Genomic DNA, 19,160 nt, shown 5'->3' with positions numbered 1-19,160 from the left:
GCTTTGTTTACTCTTTTTTTAAATACCTATAGAAATTCTTGCTATCTGGTTTTACATTCCAAGCTAGCTTTGTCTCGTATTCTAATTTCTTCCTCCTGATTAACCTTGAAGTCATTTTCTGCTGTTGTTTATATTATGACCCAATCATTTTGTTCAGATTTTTAAGTTGATACTTTCCCTAAGTAGGAATCAGTTTAGCTCAGCTGGCTGGATCATTGGTTTACAGAGCAGTGTAGGTTCAATTCCTATCACTGGTTTAAGGTTATCATGAAGGATTCTCCTTCTCAACCTCTTCCGTCACCTGAGGTCTATTGGCCCTCAGGTTAAATCACCACCAATCACTTCTCTGTAACGAGAGAGTAGCCCCTATGATCTGATAAGACTGGTGACACAACTTTCCTGAAGTTATTCAGTTCGCCATGGATGATGGGTCCTCTTTTTAGAATTTATCTTTCGAGTACGAATTATTTTGTTCTGGTAATTCTGAAGTATCCCCTTAACTATCTCCCACTCATATCAATCTATTCCTTAGCCTAGTTTCCCAGTTCACTTCAGCTACCTCAGGTTTTGCACCCACATAGTTGCTCTTTTTTAAGTTTAAAACTCTAGTCTCAGACCCAACCTCTTCCTTTCAAAAAGTGTAATTATATTGTGGTCACTACAACCTAGGGGTGCCTTAACTCTGAGGTCATTAGTTAATTCTGTCACATTGCACAATACCAAGTCTAATATAATCTGGTCTCTGGTCCTTTCCAAAATGTGTTACTGTAAAAATAATCTTGAAAGCATTATATGAACTCTTCAGCCAGGCTACTACTGTGACTCTCATTTCTTCAGTTATATGTAGATTAAAGTCACTCATGATTATTGCCATTTCTTTATCATAAGCACTCAATATTTCTTCCTGTGTACTTTGTCTCATGTCAGTGTTAGGAAATCTGGAGATCTCTTCCATTAGTGGCTTCTTTCCCTCATAATCCCTCAATTCTACTTACATTAATTTCACATCCTGATCACTTAAACTAAGGTCACCTCTAACTATTGCATGAATTAGAATTAGGTCTATTGTCACATGTACTCAAGTACAGGGATGCATGAGTACGGTGAAAATTGTACAATGTCACCATTTCCAGGGCCATCTTAGGCACAAAGATATTGAGGTATAATACTTTAGGTATAAATTGGAAAGGTGAAGAAATAAAGATAGAAGATCAGCATTGCTGTCCTTCTAAAGCAGTGAGTCCATGTTGGGCTTCCTCAAGGCGGCAGTCCACACCAGACTTCCTCAAGGCTGCGAGTCCATGTTGGGTTTCACTGAGGCTGGGAGTCCGTGTTGGGTTTCACTGAGGCTGGGAGTCCGTGTTGGGTTTCACTGAGGCTGGGAGTCCGTGTTGGATTTCACTGAAGCTGGGAGTCCGTGTTGGATTTCACTGAGGCTGGGAGTCCGTGTTGGATTTCACTGAGGCTGGGAGTCCGTGTTGGATTTCACTGAAGCTGGGAGTCCGTGTTGGATTTCACTGAGGCTGGGAGTCCGTGTTGGATTTCACTGAGGCTGGGAGTCCGTGTTGGGTTTCACTGAGGCTGGGAGTCCGTGTTGGATTCCACTGAGGCTGGGAGTCCGTGTTGGGTTTCACTGAGGTTGGGAGTCCGTGTTGGGTTTCACTGAGGCTGGGAGTCCGTGTTGGATTCCACTGAGGCTGGGAGTCCAAGTTGGGTTTCAGTGTGGTTGGGAGTCCGTGTTGGGTTTCACTGAGGCTGGGAGTCCGTGTTGGATTCCACTGAGGCTGGGAGTCCGTGTTGGATTTCACTGAGGTTGGGGTCCGTGTTGGGTTTCACTGAGGCTGGGAGTCCGTGTTGGGTTTCACTGAGGCTGGGAGTCCGTGTTGGGTTTCACTGAGGCTGGGAGTCCTTCAAATCTATGCTGGCGCAATTCCGCACCACTGATGCCATCTGAGGAATGGAGGTAAATAGAGAAAAAAAAATGAAAGAGAAGAAGAAACAAACAAATGAAAATGAAAGGAAATAGATGGAGTGAACAATCTCTGGCTTAGGAGACTACTCCACCACCATCACTCTCCTACCATACTTGATTAAGAGTGCTACCCTTCCAGTCCTAGCTTCCTATGTTCCTTCTTCCTAGTTATGTGGTTCAAGGGTAGATTGTCCAAATGAAACAGCCCTTACTTTACCAGTATTGATGTCAATGAGTCACAAGCCTACTTCTCCCACTCCAGTTGTTGAGGTACAGATTCATCTCTCTAATTTATGCATCTATGCCAATTTGCAAATAGTTCAGGTAATATTGCAGAAATTATAAGGTATTTGAGGTTCTGCATTTCAATTTAGTGCCTAGTTCTTTCTACTCACTGTGCAGAGCCTCTTTCCTAATCCTACTTGTGGAATGGGTATCCTCATGGACCATGACCAGTAGATAGGGTGGCACGGTGGCTCAGTGGTGAGCACTGCTGCCTCACAGCGCCAGGGACTCGGGTTCGATTCCAAACTCGGGTGATTGTCTGTGTGGAGTTTGCACATTCTCCCCTGTTTCTGTGTGGGTTTCCTCCTGGTGCTCCGGTTTCCTCCAACAATTCAAAGGTGTGCAAGTTAGGTGAATTGGCCATGCTAAATTACCGATAGTGTTCAGGAACGTGTAGGTTAGGTGCATTAGTCGGGGGTAACTATATAGTCAGGATAAGGGAATGAGTCCGGGTGGGTTAATCTTTGGGGAGTCGGTGTGAGTTGTTGGGCCAAAGGGCCTGTTTCCATACTGTAGGGATTCTATGATTCTAGATCTCTCTCCCACTGCAAGTTTCATTCCAGTCCTAAATAGATGTCCAAAACCCTGGCATCAGACTCTCACTCTTTGCTACAACGAACAGTTTCAAACCCAATCACTATACTATCACATATTAATACATTCCTTGTTGTTTCCCTCACTTGAATGGCTTCCTTCCATTGTCAGTTTGTACATCCATCAAGCAGCATTACTCTCATTCAAACAGTTTGGGAGAACCTCAAACCTACTGCAGAACTGAAGGAGCAGACACCCCTGCTCTCTGGACCCTGTTACCTGTCTTACATACGGTCACACTCTCCTGTCCCTGGCCACTGGGCTAATCAGAAAACCCTATCCAAAATGATGTGACTGCCTGTGGTACAAAATATCCAAGTAGCTTTCCCTCTCCCTGAGGCAGTGTCTGTAGTTCACCCTCCAGCTCATAAATTTAGGTGTCTTTGCCCTGGATCACAATAGGATCTAGAAATCCAACTTACTGCAGTCCTGACACATCACCTGAACTGTCACCCTTAATGAGTTTTGATTACTTACTTTTTTTATTCACTTACTTATGCCAGGATTCCAGAATTAGACAGCATAGGTTTAAGGTGAGAGGGGAAAAAATTAAAAGGGACCTAAGGGGCACCTTTTTCACTCAGAGGGTGGTGCGTATATGGAATGAGTAGCCAGAGGAAGTGGTGGAGGCTGGTACAATTGCAACATTTAAAAGACATCTGGATGGGTAAATGAATAGGAAGGGTTTAGAGAGATATGGGCCAAAGGCTGGCAAATGGGATCAGATTCATGTAGGTTTTTCGATCAGCATGGACAAGTTGGACCAAAGGTTCTGTTTCCTTACTGTACAACTCCATGGAACTCTGTTACCATTTTAAATATTCTGTTGACTTTACCACCAAATTGTACACCATGTTAACATTTAAGATCAGAAAAGACCTTTACCAGTTACCAGAGACTCAGCAAACAGATAATTGGCAGGAGTGTCAACTGGAGAGGAGTGGGGTGGGAGGGGAGAGTGGGTTCAGCTGTAACAGGTGTGGGTAAGGAGAGGGACAGGTGTGCAGAGGGGAGGGGAGTGGTAGGTGTGGAGAACGGACAGGTATGGGGAGGGGGATGGGAGGGACAGGTGTGGGGACGGGGAGGGACAAGTGTGCAGAGGGGACGGGAGTGGTAGGCGTGGAGGGGGGACAGGTGTGCAGAGAGGAGGGGAGTGGTAAGTGTGGAGGAGGGACAGGTATAGGGAGGGGGATGGGAGGGACAGGTGTGTAGAGGGGAGGGGAGTGGTATGTGTGGAGGAGGGACGGGTATGGGGAGGGGGATGGGAGGGACAGGTGTGTAGAGGGGAGGGGAGTGGTATGTGTGGAGGAGGGACGGTATGGGGAGGGGGATGGGAGGGACAGGTGTGTAGAGGGGAGGGGAGTGGTATGTGTGGAGGAGGGACAGGTATGGGGAGGGGGATGGGATGGACAGGTGTGTAGAGGGGAGGGGAGTGGCAGGTGTGGAGGAGGGAGAGATGTGGGGAGGGGGATGGGAGGGACAGGTGTGGGGACGGGGAGGGACAGATGTGGGGAGGGGAGGGGAGTGGTAGATGTGGATGAGGGACAGGTATGGGGAGGGGGAGGGACAGGTGTGGGGAGGGGGATGGGAGGGACAGGTGTGTGGGAGGAGAGGGACAGGTGTGGGGGAGGGGGAGGGGCTGCTGCTGATGAGCGCGTGACCCGGGGCCCGGGTTAAATGGTGCGCGCCTCCTCCCCCTCTCTGTCACTATTACAATGGGAGCTGGGACAGCAGTTACTGCTCAGCCAGGGGCTAGATTGTGGATCATGGCATCGATCCTGCTCTTTGGGTGAGTCTGTGCGATGGGGAGAAAGTTGGAAACGGGATGGACGCTCCCATGTTTTTGCTAATTGCTTCTCCCTCTCTTTAACAGTTTGATATTATCGGTGTCTGCAACAGCTCCTGAAGTCTGGATGCAAAGTGCTCCTCCAGGTCAGTGTTCTGTCCAAAGATAGTGTTTGTTTTGTGCTCTGACTCTGAGCTGGTGTCTTTAATGTTGAAGAACTTTCTTTAATCCATTGTTGTAGGTTTGCTGAAGACTGAATGCCGCGACAGTGTCTTTTGGGTTGGGCTAAATAAGGATTTTCTTGCCGGGAAGTTCTGGCAGATTAGCATTGTTGGTGAGTGTTGCTGCTTTACCTTGGAATCGGTGTGTAACAGATCTCTGCTCCCAATGTTAGTCTGATGGACCCATCCGTTGTATGTCATCTGAAGACTAATCTGAATTGTATGCTTTTCTTTTTTCACTTCGCCTCCATTTACAACTGTGTTTTCAGTGTCTTGATACTGTTAAATACTGGAGTGATAAAAGGATTGAATTTTGACGCTCAATCAAGCCCATCTTTCCTAATATAAAGTTTCATGGGCTACTTGCAATAAGTTTGCACTTTTTTTTGTTTTTGTAAGGGTGATGGTCTGAATTCTGTTCAAACAAATGCTTGCTCTCCACTCATCCTAATGAGCTGGATTTCACAAGTGCAGCAGAAAATGATTGACTGCACCAGCTCTTCAAAGGCACAGTGTTGCCTCCTGCCATTTTAATTCACCACCACACCACACTCTTGCCATACTTCTCTGGTATTAGATGATTCTTGGATAATCATTGCATTATCATTCTAGGCTCTCCTTAAACAGGCTGTTCAACTACTGGCCTGGAATGACTGTGTCTAATTCTTAGTTAATTTCTTTTAACACTTAAGAAAACTACCAACACTGAGCTTAAAGTCCAAGCTGTGTGATATTTGGATGTTTTGTTTTACTGTTAGTAAAAATCAGATTCTGAAAAGTGATTTCCATTTAATTATGGATTTTCATAACTTGAACACTATGGTTAATGAAGACTTGTACCTAACAATGCAACAAGTTATCTTGTCACTTCCAAATGAGTGAATCTACATTACTGTTCCCTTTTGTCTTGGTCAACAATATTTTTAGTCTTGTTGATTATTAAATTAAGTCATTGCTTCCATTAATAAGGATCTCTACTCTTTATAAATCACATGTAACCTAGGTTTAAGTCGTCATGATTCTAGCAGGCATTTCCAGGTTTTGAATGACTACACTAAAAATCTATTTTCAGAATCACTCTTGAGAATCAATTAGAATGGATGTGGAACAGAACAGATCATTAATCTTAACTGTGTTCAGTTACACTATTAAATCAGTACTTACTATTTTAATTTGGGAAAGTGACATTGCTTTGATCCTTTAAGAAATAATTCAGAAATCTAATTGTTCTTTCTGGTGAATAAGCAGCAAACTTCCATATGCACCTGTATAGGTATTCCTGCCAATTGAAGCAAATTTGTTTGCAGTGTGTGCAGACAGTTCATGATTTTTGAAGCTAACTCTAGGTTTTTTTAACTTCTAGATCCTGCTGGTAAAATCTATCTTGTTACACCAAGATTTGCTTCACAATGTGGCTACACCATTACAGTGGATTTGTGGAATAATGTTGAATTCCGTGCCTCTGTCCTCAGCTGCTGTGTACATATTGTGGTAAGATATGAAGACCTAAGTTTCAGATCTAGGTGTTTTTCCTATCTTCAGTCTGTGTAGACAGAACCAAAGAAAATGCAAGAAATGTTTAAGTGCCCCTGAGAATGAGTTGACCTACTTTAAGGTGGGCTGATGGATGAAGGAAAGACCAGTGAGAATTCTTCTAGGAATAAAAGGCTCCATGTATTTCTTCTAAGGGAGGGGGCTGGATGATGTGGAGTGGTAGGGGGAGGAAGAGACAAACCATGCAGCTAGTCAGATTTTTGTGATTACTATTGAGTAACTGCAAATGGTTAGTACCTCCATACAGAAAGTCAAACAAAAATATTGTGCAAAAATCCTGAAGTGTAATTTGGTTTCTGTGCCTGTTTACCCCTCTCTCCATTTCATTACCTTTATAAGTTTTTACAATTTTTTTTTTTATTTCTTAAATCCTGGATGTTATGTTTGAAATTTTCTTTTTGGTTCAACCAACTCCTAATGCAAATTAATCCAAATCTCAATCTTGGTGGTTTTCTGGTTTTGTAACTTTCCTTTTACGGAGTCACTGAATTCATCTTTACTGCATAGCCTGCCTTTTGGTGGTTTTGTTTTATAACATTTCGACATCCTGATGGAGAGGATTTTGAACCTATAGGCACTATAAATTGAATAAATATTTGGGTCCTTTGTAGGATAAAGTGAAAGCATGTGTATGAAGACCATGTCAAGATGGTGACCCTTGTCATTGAATCATACTTTTTTTTTATTTTGTCTACAGAATGATGAACAGTTCAACCTCACTGTACAAATACATGTAGGAACTAACAGGATAATGGCTTCAACATATGTTCAAACACTTTCATGTATGTACTCACCGTGGGCTGCAAGGGAAATCTTCTGTGAAGAAAACTATATGCAGGTAAACTGCTAATGCCAAATACTGGTTTGACTATTTTCTACAGTTAGTAGCAATTCTAAGCTGTTATGGAAGACTAGTAATATCTAAAACACAAATTAGGTTCCTAACAACAAATTGTAGAATCTGAGCTCATAATTAACTTTAATCATCCTTTGTCTAGTCAGTAGCTCAGACTGCCATCTAACATTGACTTGGCACTAATTATGTATGCAGCTGGGGCTGCTGTTAATGACCAGTAATTTTTTAAATCTTATGCAGGTTTCAGTGCAAAGAAAGATACCACCAATTGAAGATGATTATGCACAGGATTCTCAGGACTGGTCTTTAATTCTTCCAGAAGTAAGATGTCATGGATTAAATTTTCAATGGTGTCCTATTCTTCATGATTTGTTTTAATTTGCAATGCTTCATTCTAATGGATGCAACCATGGCTGTAGACTGAATATGGCAAAAGTAGGCCCAATGTATTTGGTTTTTTTTTCTTTTTCCAACACTGTTTGAAGAAATTGCTGTGTACTGTCTTTTAACCTGTTTGGCTTGTTAACTTGAGCTTTCCTAAGTGTCTAATCAAAACATGAGTAAAGTTATGGATCATTGGGCCAAAATGTTAATTTTAGAATTGTGATTTTTAAAAAATGTTTAACTTTTTTGAGCCACAGAACATGTCAACAGGCCCTTTTTTTTTTTCTGACAAATTGTCACAGCATTGGTTTTTATATCAAATTGTCTTGTGAAATTTCCATTTTGCTTGCAGCTTCACACTTCTAATAGAGATAGGCAAGTTTCAAGTCAGGGACACTGGTGTCTCTTTGGTTTTCCTTTTATGGCATTGTACATGAACTTCATGTTGAAGGTGACCTCCAGTATTTTCAGAAATTATGACAGTGCTTGTTGCAGCTTCAGTGGAGTTTTAATTGTCTTTACTGCTGATCTAGGCAAGTAGTGCAGAAAGTGGAATATGGCAAGTGGTATTCCATATATCTGGTGACAAAAGGACTATGACTGTCAAAGAAGCACATCAGATGAATTATGGAATCAATAGTACAATGTCTCGTATATTGCTTCGTGCTCCATATCATACAAATGAGGCTCAAACTGTTTTGGTAAGTTCATTAATCCTACTCTGGCTTTCCTGAGCCTTTTTAGATTGCATGTAAATGCAGTAACTGACACTTTTTTTTTTATAATTAGGTCCATGGTGTGCTCTTGTCAGTAATACGATCAAGTACTTTTTATAAACAGCACTGGATGATTCTTGTTGTTGACACTGCTGTGGCTTGTCCTCTTGGTAAGATTGCTAATCTTGCATCTTTCAAATTTTAAGCACAATTGTAGGCTTCATTGAAGCCTAATTACTCACCTCTTTTTAATATTCCATGTTTCATTTGAAACATTACGTTCTGGTCTAAGCAGTGGAGTGAGGGCTGAGTACTCTTCATGACCCTTGGGGAGGTGCTTCCTCTTCTATGGAGTAAGTTGAGATATTTAGGACTAAATTAGTTAGGCTAATTTTGGAATACTGCATGCAATTCTAGTCTCCCTCTGTAGACAGGATGTTGTGAAACTTGAAAGGGCTCAAAGATTTACAAGATGTTGCCAGGGTTTGAGCAAAAAGGAAGCCTGAATAGGCTGGGACTATTTCCTTCTAACCTACAGAGGCTGAGGATAACCACTTTTATAGAGGATTTAAAAATCAAGGGGCTTGATATGGTGAATAGACAAGTCTATCCCTGATGGAGTCCAGAACTGGAGGGCATAGGTCCCTTTTTGTCTTTCCCTCACCCTAAACCTAATAGCCAACTTTCTCATGCAGAGGGTGGTGCACATATGGAATGAGCCTTCAAAGGAAGTGTGGAGGTTCATAGAATTGCAACATTTCAAGGCACCTGGATGTGTATGAATAAGAAGGGTTTAGAGGATATGGAACTAGATTAATTTTAAGATATCTGGTTGGCATGGACAAGTTGGACTGTAGGCTCTGTTTCCATGCTGTACAGCTAATTCTAACTCTATTTTTAGCAATTCTAAACCTACTACTTGTTATCCCTCAGATGGTACTTCATTCACTGATGACCTAATCATCTGGACAGTACCAAGAATCTTCACTCCACTTGTCACCAGTGCAGTTCATCAGGACAACACCTCCATGGGAGTAAATGGGATCAAGTTGAATTCCACAACAATGGGAGAAAGAAACTATACCATTGATAAGAATGATACAGCCCTTGCTATAAGGGTCCCCATTGGAGCACAGGATGGATATTACAAGGTTGGATTTTGGATTTTGCCTTTCAAATGAAAGGATAAAAGCAGCTAACTCCACCTATCTTCTGTATTTCATAAGAGCAGAAGGCCATTCAATTTGTCAAACCTGCTCCACAAATCTCTGGTTGCTCTGATATGTACTTCTACTCCTGTACCAGCTCACTGACTCAGATTTTAGTTAACTAGAAATGTAAAATGACCTTGAATCTCAATGATGTCTTCAGTGCTTTGCTCAGAAGTTAAGATTTTGATTAGATTTCTCATTAATGAAAAAAATCATTCTAGAGTTGTCTTTCCTCTAGCATCCTGCACTGCAGATGCTCTCCAGATCTAATCTAACTAGTCCCTTCATTTTTATCTAAAAAAATCACCCCACATTCTTAACTTTAGGTGTGCAAGTCCAACCTGCTCAACTTGCTTTCTCCAAGACTACAGTTAGTCATTAGAGTCTTGGAAACTTCCTCTAGACTGCTTCCAATGCAAGTGTCTCCACCTTTTGGTAAAGAAACTAAACAGTGCACAATGCTCCAGATTGACCTCCACAATGTTCTGTACAGTTGTAGGAGGACTTCTGAACGCATTTCCCACACTACAGAAAAGACTAACATTCTATTCATCCTAATTAGTTTGCCTTCATGCTAACAGTTGTGCTCTCTATGAACTAGGACATCTGATTCCTCTCCAGCATTCCAGTCTCTTTGTAAACGATCTAGCTTTCTATTCTCTCAATGGAGGAGTTGACATTTCTCCACATTGCACTCTACCTGCTTTTCACCCTTATCTTGTACCCCTCAGTTTATTTGTAACTTCTCAACTTGCCAAATTTATTATGCAAAATAAGAAACACCATCATCATTGGTTTTTAATTCAATGCCAGAACCATGCCAGTATTTCACCAGCTAGCAATTTATCCAGACTATTTTGTTTCCTACTGGTCAGTCATCTTTCAAGTTCCGTAACTACCCTTTTTTTTTTTGTGGTATCTTGTTAAATGTCTTTGTGAAGTTCCAGGTGCATGATCTTTTCCTTGTTATCAATACTAATTTTAAGTGCTCAATTCCAACCCTTATGAAGGGAAAACCTTGCTGTGTGATTAAAATATCCTGTCGGTACCTCATGCTAGCTATCCCAAATAACTAATTAGATTTGAAATAGCCTGCAGCTTCCTGCTTTATCTAACCTTCAATTTGTAGAACTGCAGATGTAATCTTTTACAATCTTCCAAAATTGCCTAACTATCCACTCTCAGATGGGTCCTTATTTGCCAGTGTGGCACTAGAAAAACTCAGCAGACTGAGGAGCAAGAGTCTGTTTTGGGCATAAACCCTTCCAACGCATACTTTTTGACTCTCCAGCATCTGCAGTCCTCCCTTTCTCGTAGTCTTTAAGACCCTTTTAACTTGACAACTGTGCCTTTCTTGCTGCAGCAGAGTTGCGCACATCACATCCCTTACCTGATAGAAATCCAGTCCTATCTATGAATATTCTGTATTGCTTTTTTACTTTGCTGTCAATTTAACCATGTGGCTATAAATGTTGTACACTAGTGAGCCTTAATGGTTTTACCTGTCTTACTGCAATTTAGTGTATGCTGTCCCTCCCAGTTGCATTGGTTTTTTTATTTTTATCATTGCCTGCATTTGAACTTGATACAATGTCCTTGACTTGAGTTTTCCAGACCCCCACCTATGTACAAATCTGCCCTCTCTGTAGTCTTGTGCAGACAAGCTGTCACAGTTGGATCCTTGCCCCAATCCCCCTCAGCATTGAGGATTAACCTGTCCTTGCTATTAGATTCCCTGTTATTCCCCCTGCCTTGTCTCCCAAATCAAAATCCTGTAGCCTGCTTGTTGTCAAACTTCAAATTTCAAATCTGTTGGGCAGAGTATTGGAGCCTCTAAAGGATCTAGGTCTCCTTCCTACCACATTCTCTCAACCACTCCCTCAAACATATTTGAAATTTCTAGCTTGTGACAAACTTGTGGAACCAAACCAGTCCAATAAAATGACCTTTTCCTGATTCACTGCAGTGTTTGAAATGGACTCTGATCATCAACCATAGTTGACAGGTTCTTGCCAGAAAGTTCAGTGCCTCTACACCTTGAATAGTTTCATATGTGAACAAATTATATTTCTATGTACTATTAATATCCTGATGAAGACCATATCCAAATAAAGTGTGGTAAACATATGAATTTAGATTATGTTGATGGACTTTACCACTAAAATTACCAATTTACCAAACTGCCTACTCATTTCTTACCTCACTACTACTTCCACAGAGCCTTGTGGTGGATGGACAGTATGGTATAAAGTACAGCATCAATTTGTTCTTGGAGCACCTGTGGGAAGATGAGGCATGGGGACTGAATAAAATCAACGTGATCCATCCAGTTACTACACCCTTTATTCCTCAGCCCTTGGTTCTCATTGATGGTATGTACATGCCAACTTTTCTAAGATGGCAGAACTAACTTAAAGTGGGATTCCTCTCCATTCCAATTCTCTCAGGAAAAATGTTTATTAATATAAGGAATAACTTGATTTTAGGCTGTTTTAAATGATTGTCATTATTGTACAAAATGTATCTAATGGCTGTTTTTTCCACACTGGGCTTTGGGGACACTTGTCCCTTGTCTTGCACTATTGGTTTGGTAGCTGGGAGAGAAAGGGAGAATACTAACTGGAGTGAACTCCAGTTAGTATTTCCTTTAATATCTTCAAATGAAGGGCTTACTATTTTTAAATCCAAGCCAAATATGACTGTTCTAACTTACAAATTTATGGCTTGAGAATGTTAACAGCCTATTGAACCCCAAGCCAACCACTAGTTCAATGTGGAAGACCTCCAATTCAGCTTCCACCCTAGAAGTGATCAATTGTTACCACAGTCACAAGTCAGTGAACATTCAAGGCTGCCAAACCTTTTTTACAAGGGGGGAAAATAGTATTTGGAGAGATCTCTATGAACAACAGGATTTAGCCCTCTCCTTTTTCAGCAATAGGTTTATGACACCTGAGTGAAGTATTTGTCTCTTCAGTTAGATAAATTGAAGAGTTAAGGTTGAGTCTTCCAATTTTATGTAGAAAGTTATTGAATTCATTACAGATTTTTCTGCTGAGACTGGTGCAAGTGTTTTTAAAAAAAGTATGCTATTCTGTAAATTGCAAGTAGCATGTCCAATCAGCTAGCTTTGGTCACATTACAGATGTTTTGACCCACTAATTTTCTGGCTGTTAAGTCTTCACAGAACTGAAACTAAACCAGTTTCATCTACAATATAATGCCATTCCAAAATATTCATGCTCCCTCAAACTGAAGTAGTTTCTATTCTAATCAAGAATATTTTTAAACATTCTAAAAATTCATTTTTAACTTTATTTCCTTCACGTTTAATCTAGACCAAGCATCTGTCTCTTGTCACAAATGATATTCCAATCTAAAATGGTTAAAGTTTAACACAAATCCAGACTTTTGCTGTAGTGTTAATGAGTAATTTCAAATGAGGATGATAAATCCACAAATCACTGGTGTCAGGAATGCAGACTTCAAAATGTGGTAGACTTCAGTTAAGTGACTTTCTTCACTACTGAATATTTCTGGAACAAATTCAACTTAACAGGAAAAATAACTGGTTCCTTTTCCTCCGTTCTATGCCAACATATCCCTGGAATAACTAAATGGATTAGAGTTTACTGCTGCTAAAACTCTCAGTAATCACTGACTTTCAGGTTGTCCAGGCACTCTGCTTTGCCCACTCAAATTTCTTGCCTTTGCCAAAGTTGTCAAAAGAATAGAGTAGAAATTTGAAATTTCTAATTTAAATCAACCCTGTTGAACTAAAATTTGTCACCATTCCAAGGTGACTGTCTTTAAGGTTAAAGTCAATTTTTTTTGTGCTTGACAACTCATTGTCTTTCAGTTGGCTTATGAGTTTATTTGTACAAGGATTTTTTTCTCTTCACATCTTTGGGCCTTTTGACAATGGATTTTGTTAGGTGCATTCCTTATGGCAAACAGTAACATGAATTTGTCAAATCATGACATTCTGACCAAGTTTTTGGTCCAGTTTATACAATTTTTTTAAACCTATGGATGAGCTGAAGGAATGAATTTTATTCCAATCTGAATATTTCACTGGAAAATGCTGCAGTTTGCCTTTTTTTTTTCTCTCTGGGAAGACTTGCATGACTTAACCTGCTGAATATTCCAAAACTCCTCTTATTAGAATTAAAGAGCAAATAATTATTTCTGATACAGATGCATGGTGCATCTTGCTTGTTGGGCTACCTCAACTGTGGATTTGTTTCTTTTCTATTCAATGTGAGTTATGCACTTTTTTAGTTTTTGAAGACCTCTCATAACTGCACACAAAGAATCTTGTACAAAGCCTCTTATTTCTAGCTATGTTCTAATTACAGCCAGAAAACTCTTGGATATTCCTCCTGTAATCTGTTTTGATAAACTTAGTCATACAGTGCTCTTGTCAATGACCCTCAGGCTATTTCTGAACTCGGTCTGATTCTTCCATACTTTAAGCAATTGCTCCTAAAGTGACTCTTTATTAGATGACTGCACTCTATCAATGCTACAATCGCTCACTTTACAAACTAGTCCCATTAATTGAATGACATCTCCATACATCTACTGCTAACTTTGTCCTGTCTGCCTTGCCTCTAGAAGGCAGTAATCAGCCAATAGCAATGACTGACTTGCTTCAGTGTAACAATTCTATTGGCCTGCCTCCTTCAGAATGAGTTAATGTTTGAAATAAAACTCTTTTTCTAGTGTTCTGATTTGCTTTAGTTTTGTTTGTTTTTGTTTTTTAGTTTTTCTCCCCTCATCTCTGGCAGGCTGAGGAAACCTGCTCTACCAAAATGCAAAGTTTCTATCCCTTTCCTAATGCTTTCTGAAGATTGCAGTGAAAATACAACTGAATAATAGGTCTTGAGCTTCCAATAACTGGTTTAGTATGTCCAGTCTCCTTGCAATAGGAATGTGCATGTCCAACTTCTTAAATTAGACTTTGTGAGTTTGAAGAGGTTTGTGTTCCCTGCAACTACCTTTTGAATCTGCCCAGAGTCAAGCAGGAGGGTTTGGTTGGGGGTGGGGGGGGGCAGTGTGCAGAAGACTCCTTTCACCAGAAGGTTGTGGTGGTCTGGAATGCACTGCCTGGGAAAGTAGACAGGAAACCTTTTTTAAGCAAAAGTACTTGTTTGAACACTGTCATAATATTCTCAAAACAAAGGGCTGTGTGTAGTGATGTTTGGTACATATTTGAGCCAAAGGGCTTGTGTACTAGATAAATAAGATTGACTTTATTTCCTCACCACTTTTGCCACATGTAATTAGCAATGGGTACTCTCAGAACTACTAAAGTTTTAGTCACCAAAGACTTAGTTATTTCATTTTTGCTCACTCTCTCCATAAGCCTTCAACCCTCTAAATTTGAGACACTAATGTTGCAACACCCACTGCATGTAAGGGTAATGAGTTCCAGATTTATCTATCTTGAGGTAACTTCCACATTTTAGTTGAATATACTACCACTTTTAGAATGAGGTCCATTGTAGGATAAACTAATCAATGAAGCATCCTCAACATAACTTTGTTCTTCCCACAGAATTATGTCTGCTTAACTTACATGAAAACTGCAGATCAGTCATGTGGTGTTGGAAAAAGACAGCTGATCAGGCAGCACCCAAGGAGCAAGAGTTATTTCAAGCAAAGATCTTCAAGAATGTTAAGGGAAGGGTTACACAAGGGGGCTGAGAGAAATAGTGGGGCTGGGGAAGATAGCTGGGAATGCAGTTGGTAGATTAAGTGGGGGTGATGGTGATAATCTAGAGTAGAGCAGATGGATGGGAAGGAAGATGAACAGCTCAAAAGGGTGGTGCTGATTTGGGGTTGGAAGACCAGGGAACTGGTGAAATAGGCATTCATCCTCTGATTGGAGGGTCTCAAGGCAGATGTGTTCTTCAGAATACAGGCTAACTTCCTTGCTTTCTACATTTAAGAGATTTAATGTTTAAATTCCTTTCTATAGGATGCTGAACAGCACCTATTGATGCTGCTTTTTTTAAGAACATGCTTCTGTTGATGGTCTTTCTTGGAAATCCCAAATGACCCACAGTGAACATTCCAGGTTTAATGAATGTGGCTCATCTAAAAGTTTGGGTTAACTCTAACTTATTGGGAATACTGTTTTTAAACTCACTACTTGGCACTTGTTCAAAGTTACCCTTCAGTTCTCTAAACCCAAACAATATATTTTACCCCTTTTTTTTTTTGTAAACTTGCTTCCTCCATTATAAATGGTCATTAAGCCTACAAATGGGACAAAGGAAAAGCTGTTCAAATATCTGTACTTGGTGGTTTGGATGAGTTGGTTACACAGATGCCAATTTTTCTTCCAGATACCATTCCTGAGCAATGGCTATTCAATGTCTCATTGGGCAACTTCCTTCCGGATGTAGAACTTACCAAGCTCACTCTGGGCACACAGTCCTTCCCTGTGGATGAAGAAACCCTGATATTTAATGTGTACACTGGGACTAACCCAAATGAGACCACCTTAAATAGAATCTTCATCCTGGAAGTTCCCATGGAGTCACCAGTTGTAGACAGAAAGGTAATGGGATGTCTGGGTGAATGGCTTCCACATTGGGAGATGGTGCTGACTTGTGGCTTCCTCCTTCCAGTATATAGGTGACGGCGTTGAACAATATACCCTTGATGTCATCTACACGATGACTGTGGTTCCAGAAAATCTAACATTCACACATCCAGCTCACTTAATACATCAGCACACAATAGGTAGGTGGTTTTTGCCCTGCTGTAGACTGCAAACTGATCCATGAAAATGCTTTTTGAAGTAATATGAAATGTGCCTTTTGCTAGTACTTCCTGTGGCGGATGGCTTTTGTGATGAAGAGAACATGACCTTGATGGTGACACATGGAACGTCAGATCGGTACTGGATTCCTTTCATTGGAAACGTGCAGCTCACCCCTGACTCTGCTGCACAGAGAGGTTATCACCTGACAGAGAATGGTACACACTCAGTAATAACCATTCCCCGTGATGCAGCTGAAGTTGTTCATGAGGTAGTAACTATTTAACTCAAATCTCCATTTGTCTTAGTTTGTGTGGATCCCAACTAATTGTGGCTTCATTCCAGGCAATAAATGAGCAAGGTCTTCACAACAGGTTTGAGTTCAAATTCCGGGATAATGAAACCCTGGAAGTTCTGGTCAACTTTTCTGTTTCTTGCAGCTTTTCAATAAGTGACTTGATAAGTAAGTTCCTGACTTTGCTTGCTGTAAGCATCACCTCCTTGCTTAGTCTTGGCATCACTATAACGTTTTTTTCTTTTGCCTTAATATAGCATGTTTCCCAAGTGGAAGAATTGTCATCACTGTTCTGAAGCTGGAAGCATTATTGGGAGTGGATGGGAAAATGATGCTGAAAGATAAAACCTGTAGACCAAAGGAGAGGAGTGCCTTCAAGGTCACATTTGATTTTTCTGCAAATACATGTGGAACGAGTAGAAGGGTAAGCAACAACTGGCTTCTATTGAAACTAAACTGCCTCTGGGACAATTCATGTTAAACATGATCTCATAATGGACTAATTGTGTTTCCTGTGGTAGTTTGAGGAGGACTACATGATCTATGAGAATGAAGTGGCTTTCTTCAAAAAATCAGCACCAGCTAGTGATCCACTGTATCGGTAAGATTCTGGAGCAAGAGCTTGATTTTAATGTTTTGCTTTCCCTTCTGTGAGCATATGGAAATACGAAGTGACCATCTATGTACCTAGGCTTGCGGTATCCTGTCATTACCATGTAAATGACACTCTGCATCTTCAGTTTGAACACCAAGTGAATCCTCAGCCAACTGTTGTACCTGGATATGGACCTCTCATCTTGATGATGCAACTTGCCAAAGGTAAATCAGCACCTACAGTGGCTTGATATTTAACACTTCCGTCAGAGGGATACATTTTGAGATCCCATCTGACTTGATTGCAGCTATTTTTAATTCAGAATTGGAATGAGGATTTTTTTCCTTTCCACCCCTAATTTTATTGGACCTCTCTGCTTTGTTGGATGTTGGTTTGCAGATGTGTCCTATTCTGCCCTGTATGAGGAAGGTGACTATCCAGTCGTGAAGTATCTGACTGATCCTGTCTATGTTGAAGTGCAACTGCTACACAATGAAGATCCACAAATTGAATTGTTCCTGCAAGACTGTTGGGCGACTGCGTCACCGGACAGACGCAGCATTCCACAGTGGCCTCTAATTATCCACAGGCAAGTAGGAGCTGCTGCTTTGTAAAGGTGGAACAGTATTGACATCTGCCTTTGGGTGGCAAGTGACTATCTTTGTTTTACAGCTGTGAGAACAAAGCGGACTTGTATAGAACCACCTTCCACCCAGTAGCTGAGAGTGAGAGGGTTCAATATCCTGCTCACTTCAAAAGGTTTGAAGTCCAGATGTTTACTTTCACCTTGGGCAATTATACTGAGGAACAGGTGAGGATTGGTCCAATAGTGGTTTTTTAGCAGTATGTTTGTATTCAGCTATTGTTATCTCCTTCCTCCTTTTTTCTGTCTCCCCAGGTGTATTTCCATTGCAGTGTAGCCTTGTGCAGGAAGGATCCAGTAAATAGATTCCTGTGTCCAGGTCAATGTGTACCAAGGAAACAACGAATAGGTAATGCTTGAAGATGGGGCACCAAACCTGTGCTGTTTGCCTGTAATCCTGTACTGACCAGCTGTGTAATTACTACAGGGCGAAGTGCTGACAGAACCCACCATGTGCAGGGATATGTGTCATCAGGGGCTGTTCTGATTTCTACAGAATTCCCTACAGGAGAGAACCAGATGGAGCAAGGTGAAAAATTGTTTTGGAATGGCTTTGAAACAATTTACCAAACTGACAATTAACTAATCCAGTTTTATTTTCTCTTTTAGGTGACAATAACCTGTCCTCTTCCAGGGCAGTCCTGTTTGGAGGCTCAGCAATAATTGTTACTTTAATGGTGCTTGGTGTCATCAGTTGTAAGTGCCAAATGAAAAAATTGGACTAGGCTTTAATTAAAAATGCTCATTCAAATAAAGTCTCTTCCTTGGATGAATTTCATGGAGCTAACAGTAAATTCAACAGTTTTGGCAATCCAGATGTTCACACATTTGTTTCAATGAACAAATCCTAACTTTGACCCAAGAAATAGGTGTAGTCCTCTAACCTGTTGAACGGTGGAGCAGTATCCTACCATGGCTGATGCAATATAACTCCATTCAGGTTCTTCTTTCCACATCTATCATAGAATCTGATTTAAATATACACAAGGGTTCTTCCCCTGTGGCTCTACAGCAAAGAATTCAAAAGACATCCCTCAAGAAATTCCCTAATCTAAAATTGGTGCCCATCTTTATTCTGAGGCTATGCACTCCGGTCCTAGACTCTCCCAGGCAGGGCAGATCCTCTTGACAATCTTAGCATTTGTCTGTCAAGATCCCCCTGTTTCAATGTGATCACCCCTCATTCTTTTGAACTCTTGAGTAAATCCCAATCTGGTTTTTAGCCTCTGCATACCAGATCACACAAATGATTTTTTTCTGAACTGCCTCTAATGCA

General features: G+C 40.8%; 1 protein-coding gene across 1 annotated transcript; it reads left to right on the top strand.

Annotated features, from left to right (window-relative positions):
- Window positions 1-4,606: 4,606 nt before the first annotated feature.
- Window positions 4,607-18,609, top strand: LOC140454453 (uncharacterized). Its single transcript, XM_072549207.1, has 22 exons — window positions 4,607-4,640; window positions 4,725-4,783; window positions 4,879-4,971; window positions 6,222-6,349; window positions 7,110-7,250; window positions 7,509-7,589; window positions 8,186-8,353; window positions 8,442-8,538; window positions 9,302-9,519; window positions 11,798-11,951; window positions 15,933-16,147; window positions 16,218-16,332; window positions 16,417-16,622; window positions 16,697-16,814; window positions 16,904-17,070; window positions 17,168-17,247; window positions 17,338-17,465; window positions 17,641-17,830; window positions 17,914-18,052; window positions 18,140-18,233; window positions 18,312-18,413; window positions 18,494-18,609. Exons 1-22 carry the CDS (start codon window positions 4,618-4,620, stop codon window positions 18,607-18,609), a joined length of 2,832 nt encoding a protein of 943 aa, XP_072405308.1. The 5' UTR covers window positions 4,607-4,617.
- Window positions 18,610-19,160: the final 551 nt, after the last annotated feature.

Source organism: Chiloscyllium punctatum, chromosome 3 (assembly GCF_047496795.1).
Source record: "Chiloscyllium punctatum isolate Juve2018m chromosome 3, sChiPun1.3, whole genome shotgun sequence".
NCBI classification, from domain to species: domain Eukaryota; kingdom Metazoa; phylum Chordata; class Chondrichthyes; order Orectolobiformes; family Hemiscylliidae; genus Chiloscyllium; species Chiloscyllium punctatum.
The sequence above is the reverse complement of the archived record's forward strand: the minus strand, read 5'-3'. Positions and strand labels throughout refer to the sequence as shown.

Bases quoted from the DNA above. Each gene is read 5' to 3' on its own strand.
- LOC140454453 (XM_072549207.1), top strand. From the start codon at position 4,618: ATGGCATCGATCCTGCTCTTTGG. The intron at 9,520-11,797 runs GTTGGATTTTGG...CTACTTCCACAG, and splicing joins CACAGGATGGATATTACAAG to AGCCTTGTGGTGGATGGACA. The intron at 17,071-17,167 runs GTAAGCAACAAC...TTCCTGTGGTAG, and splicing joins CATGTGGAACGAGTAGAAGG to TTTGAGGAGGACTACATGAT.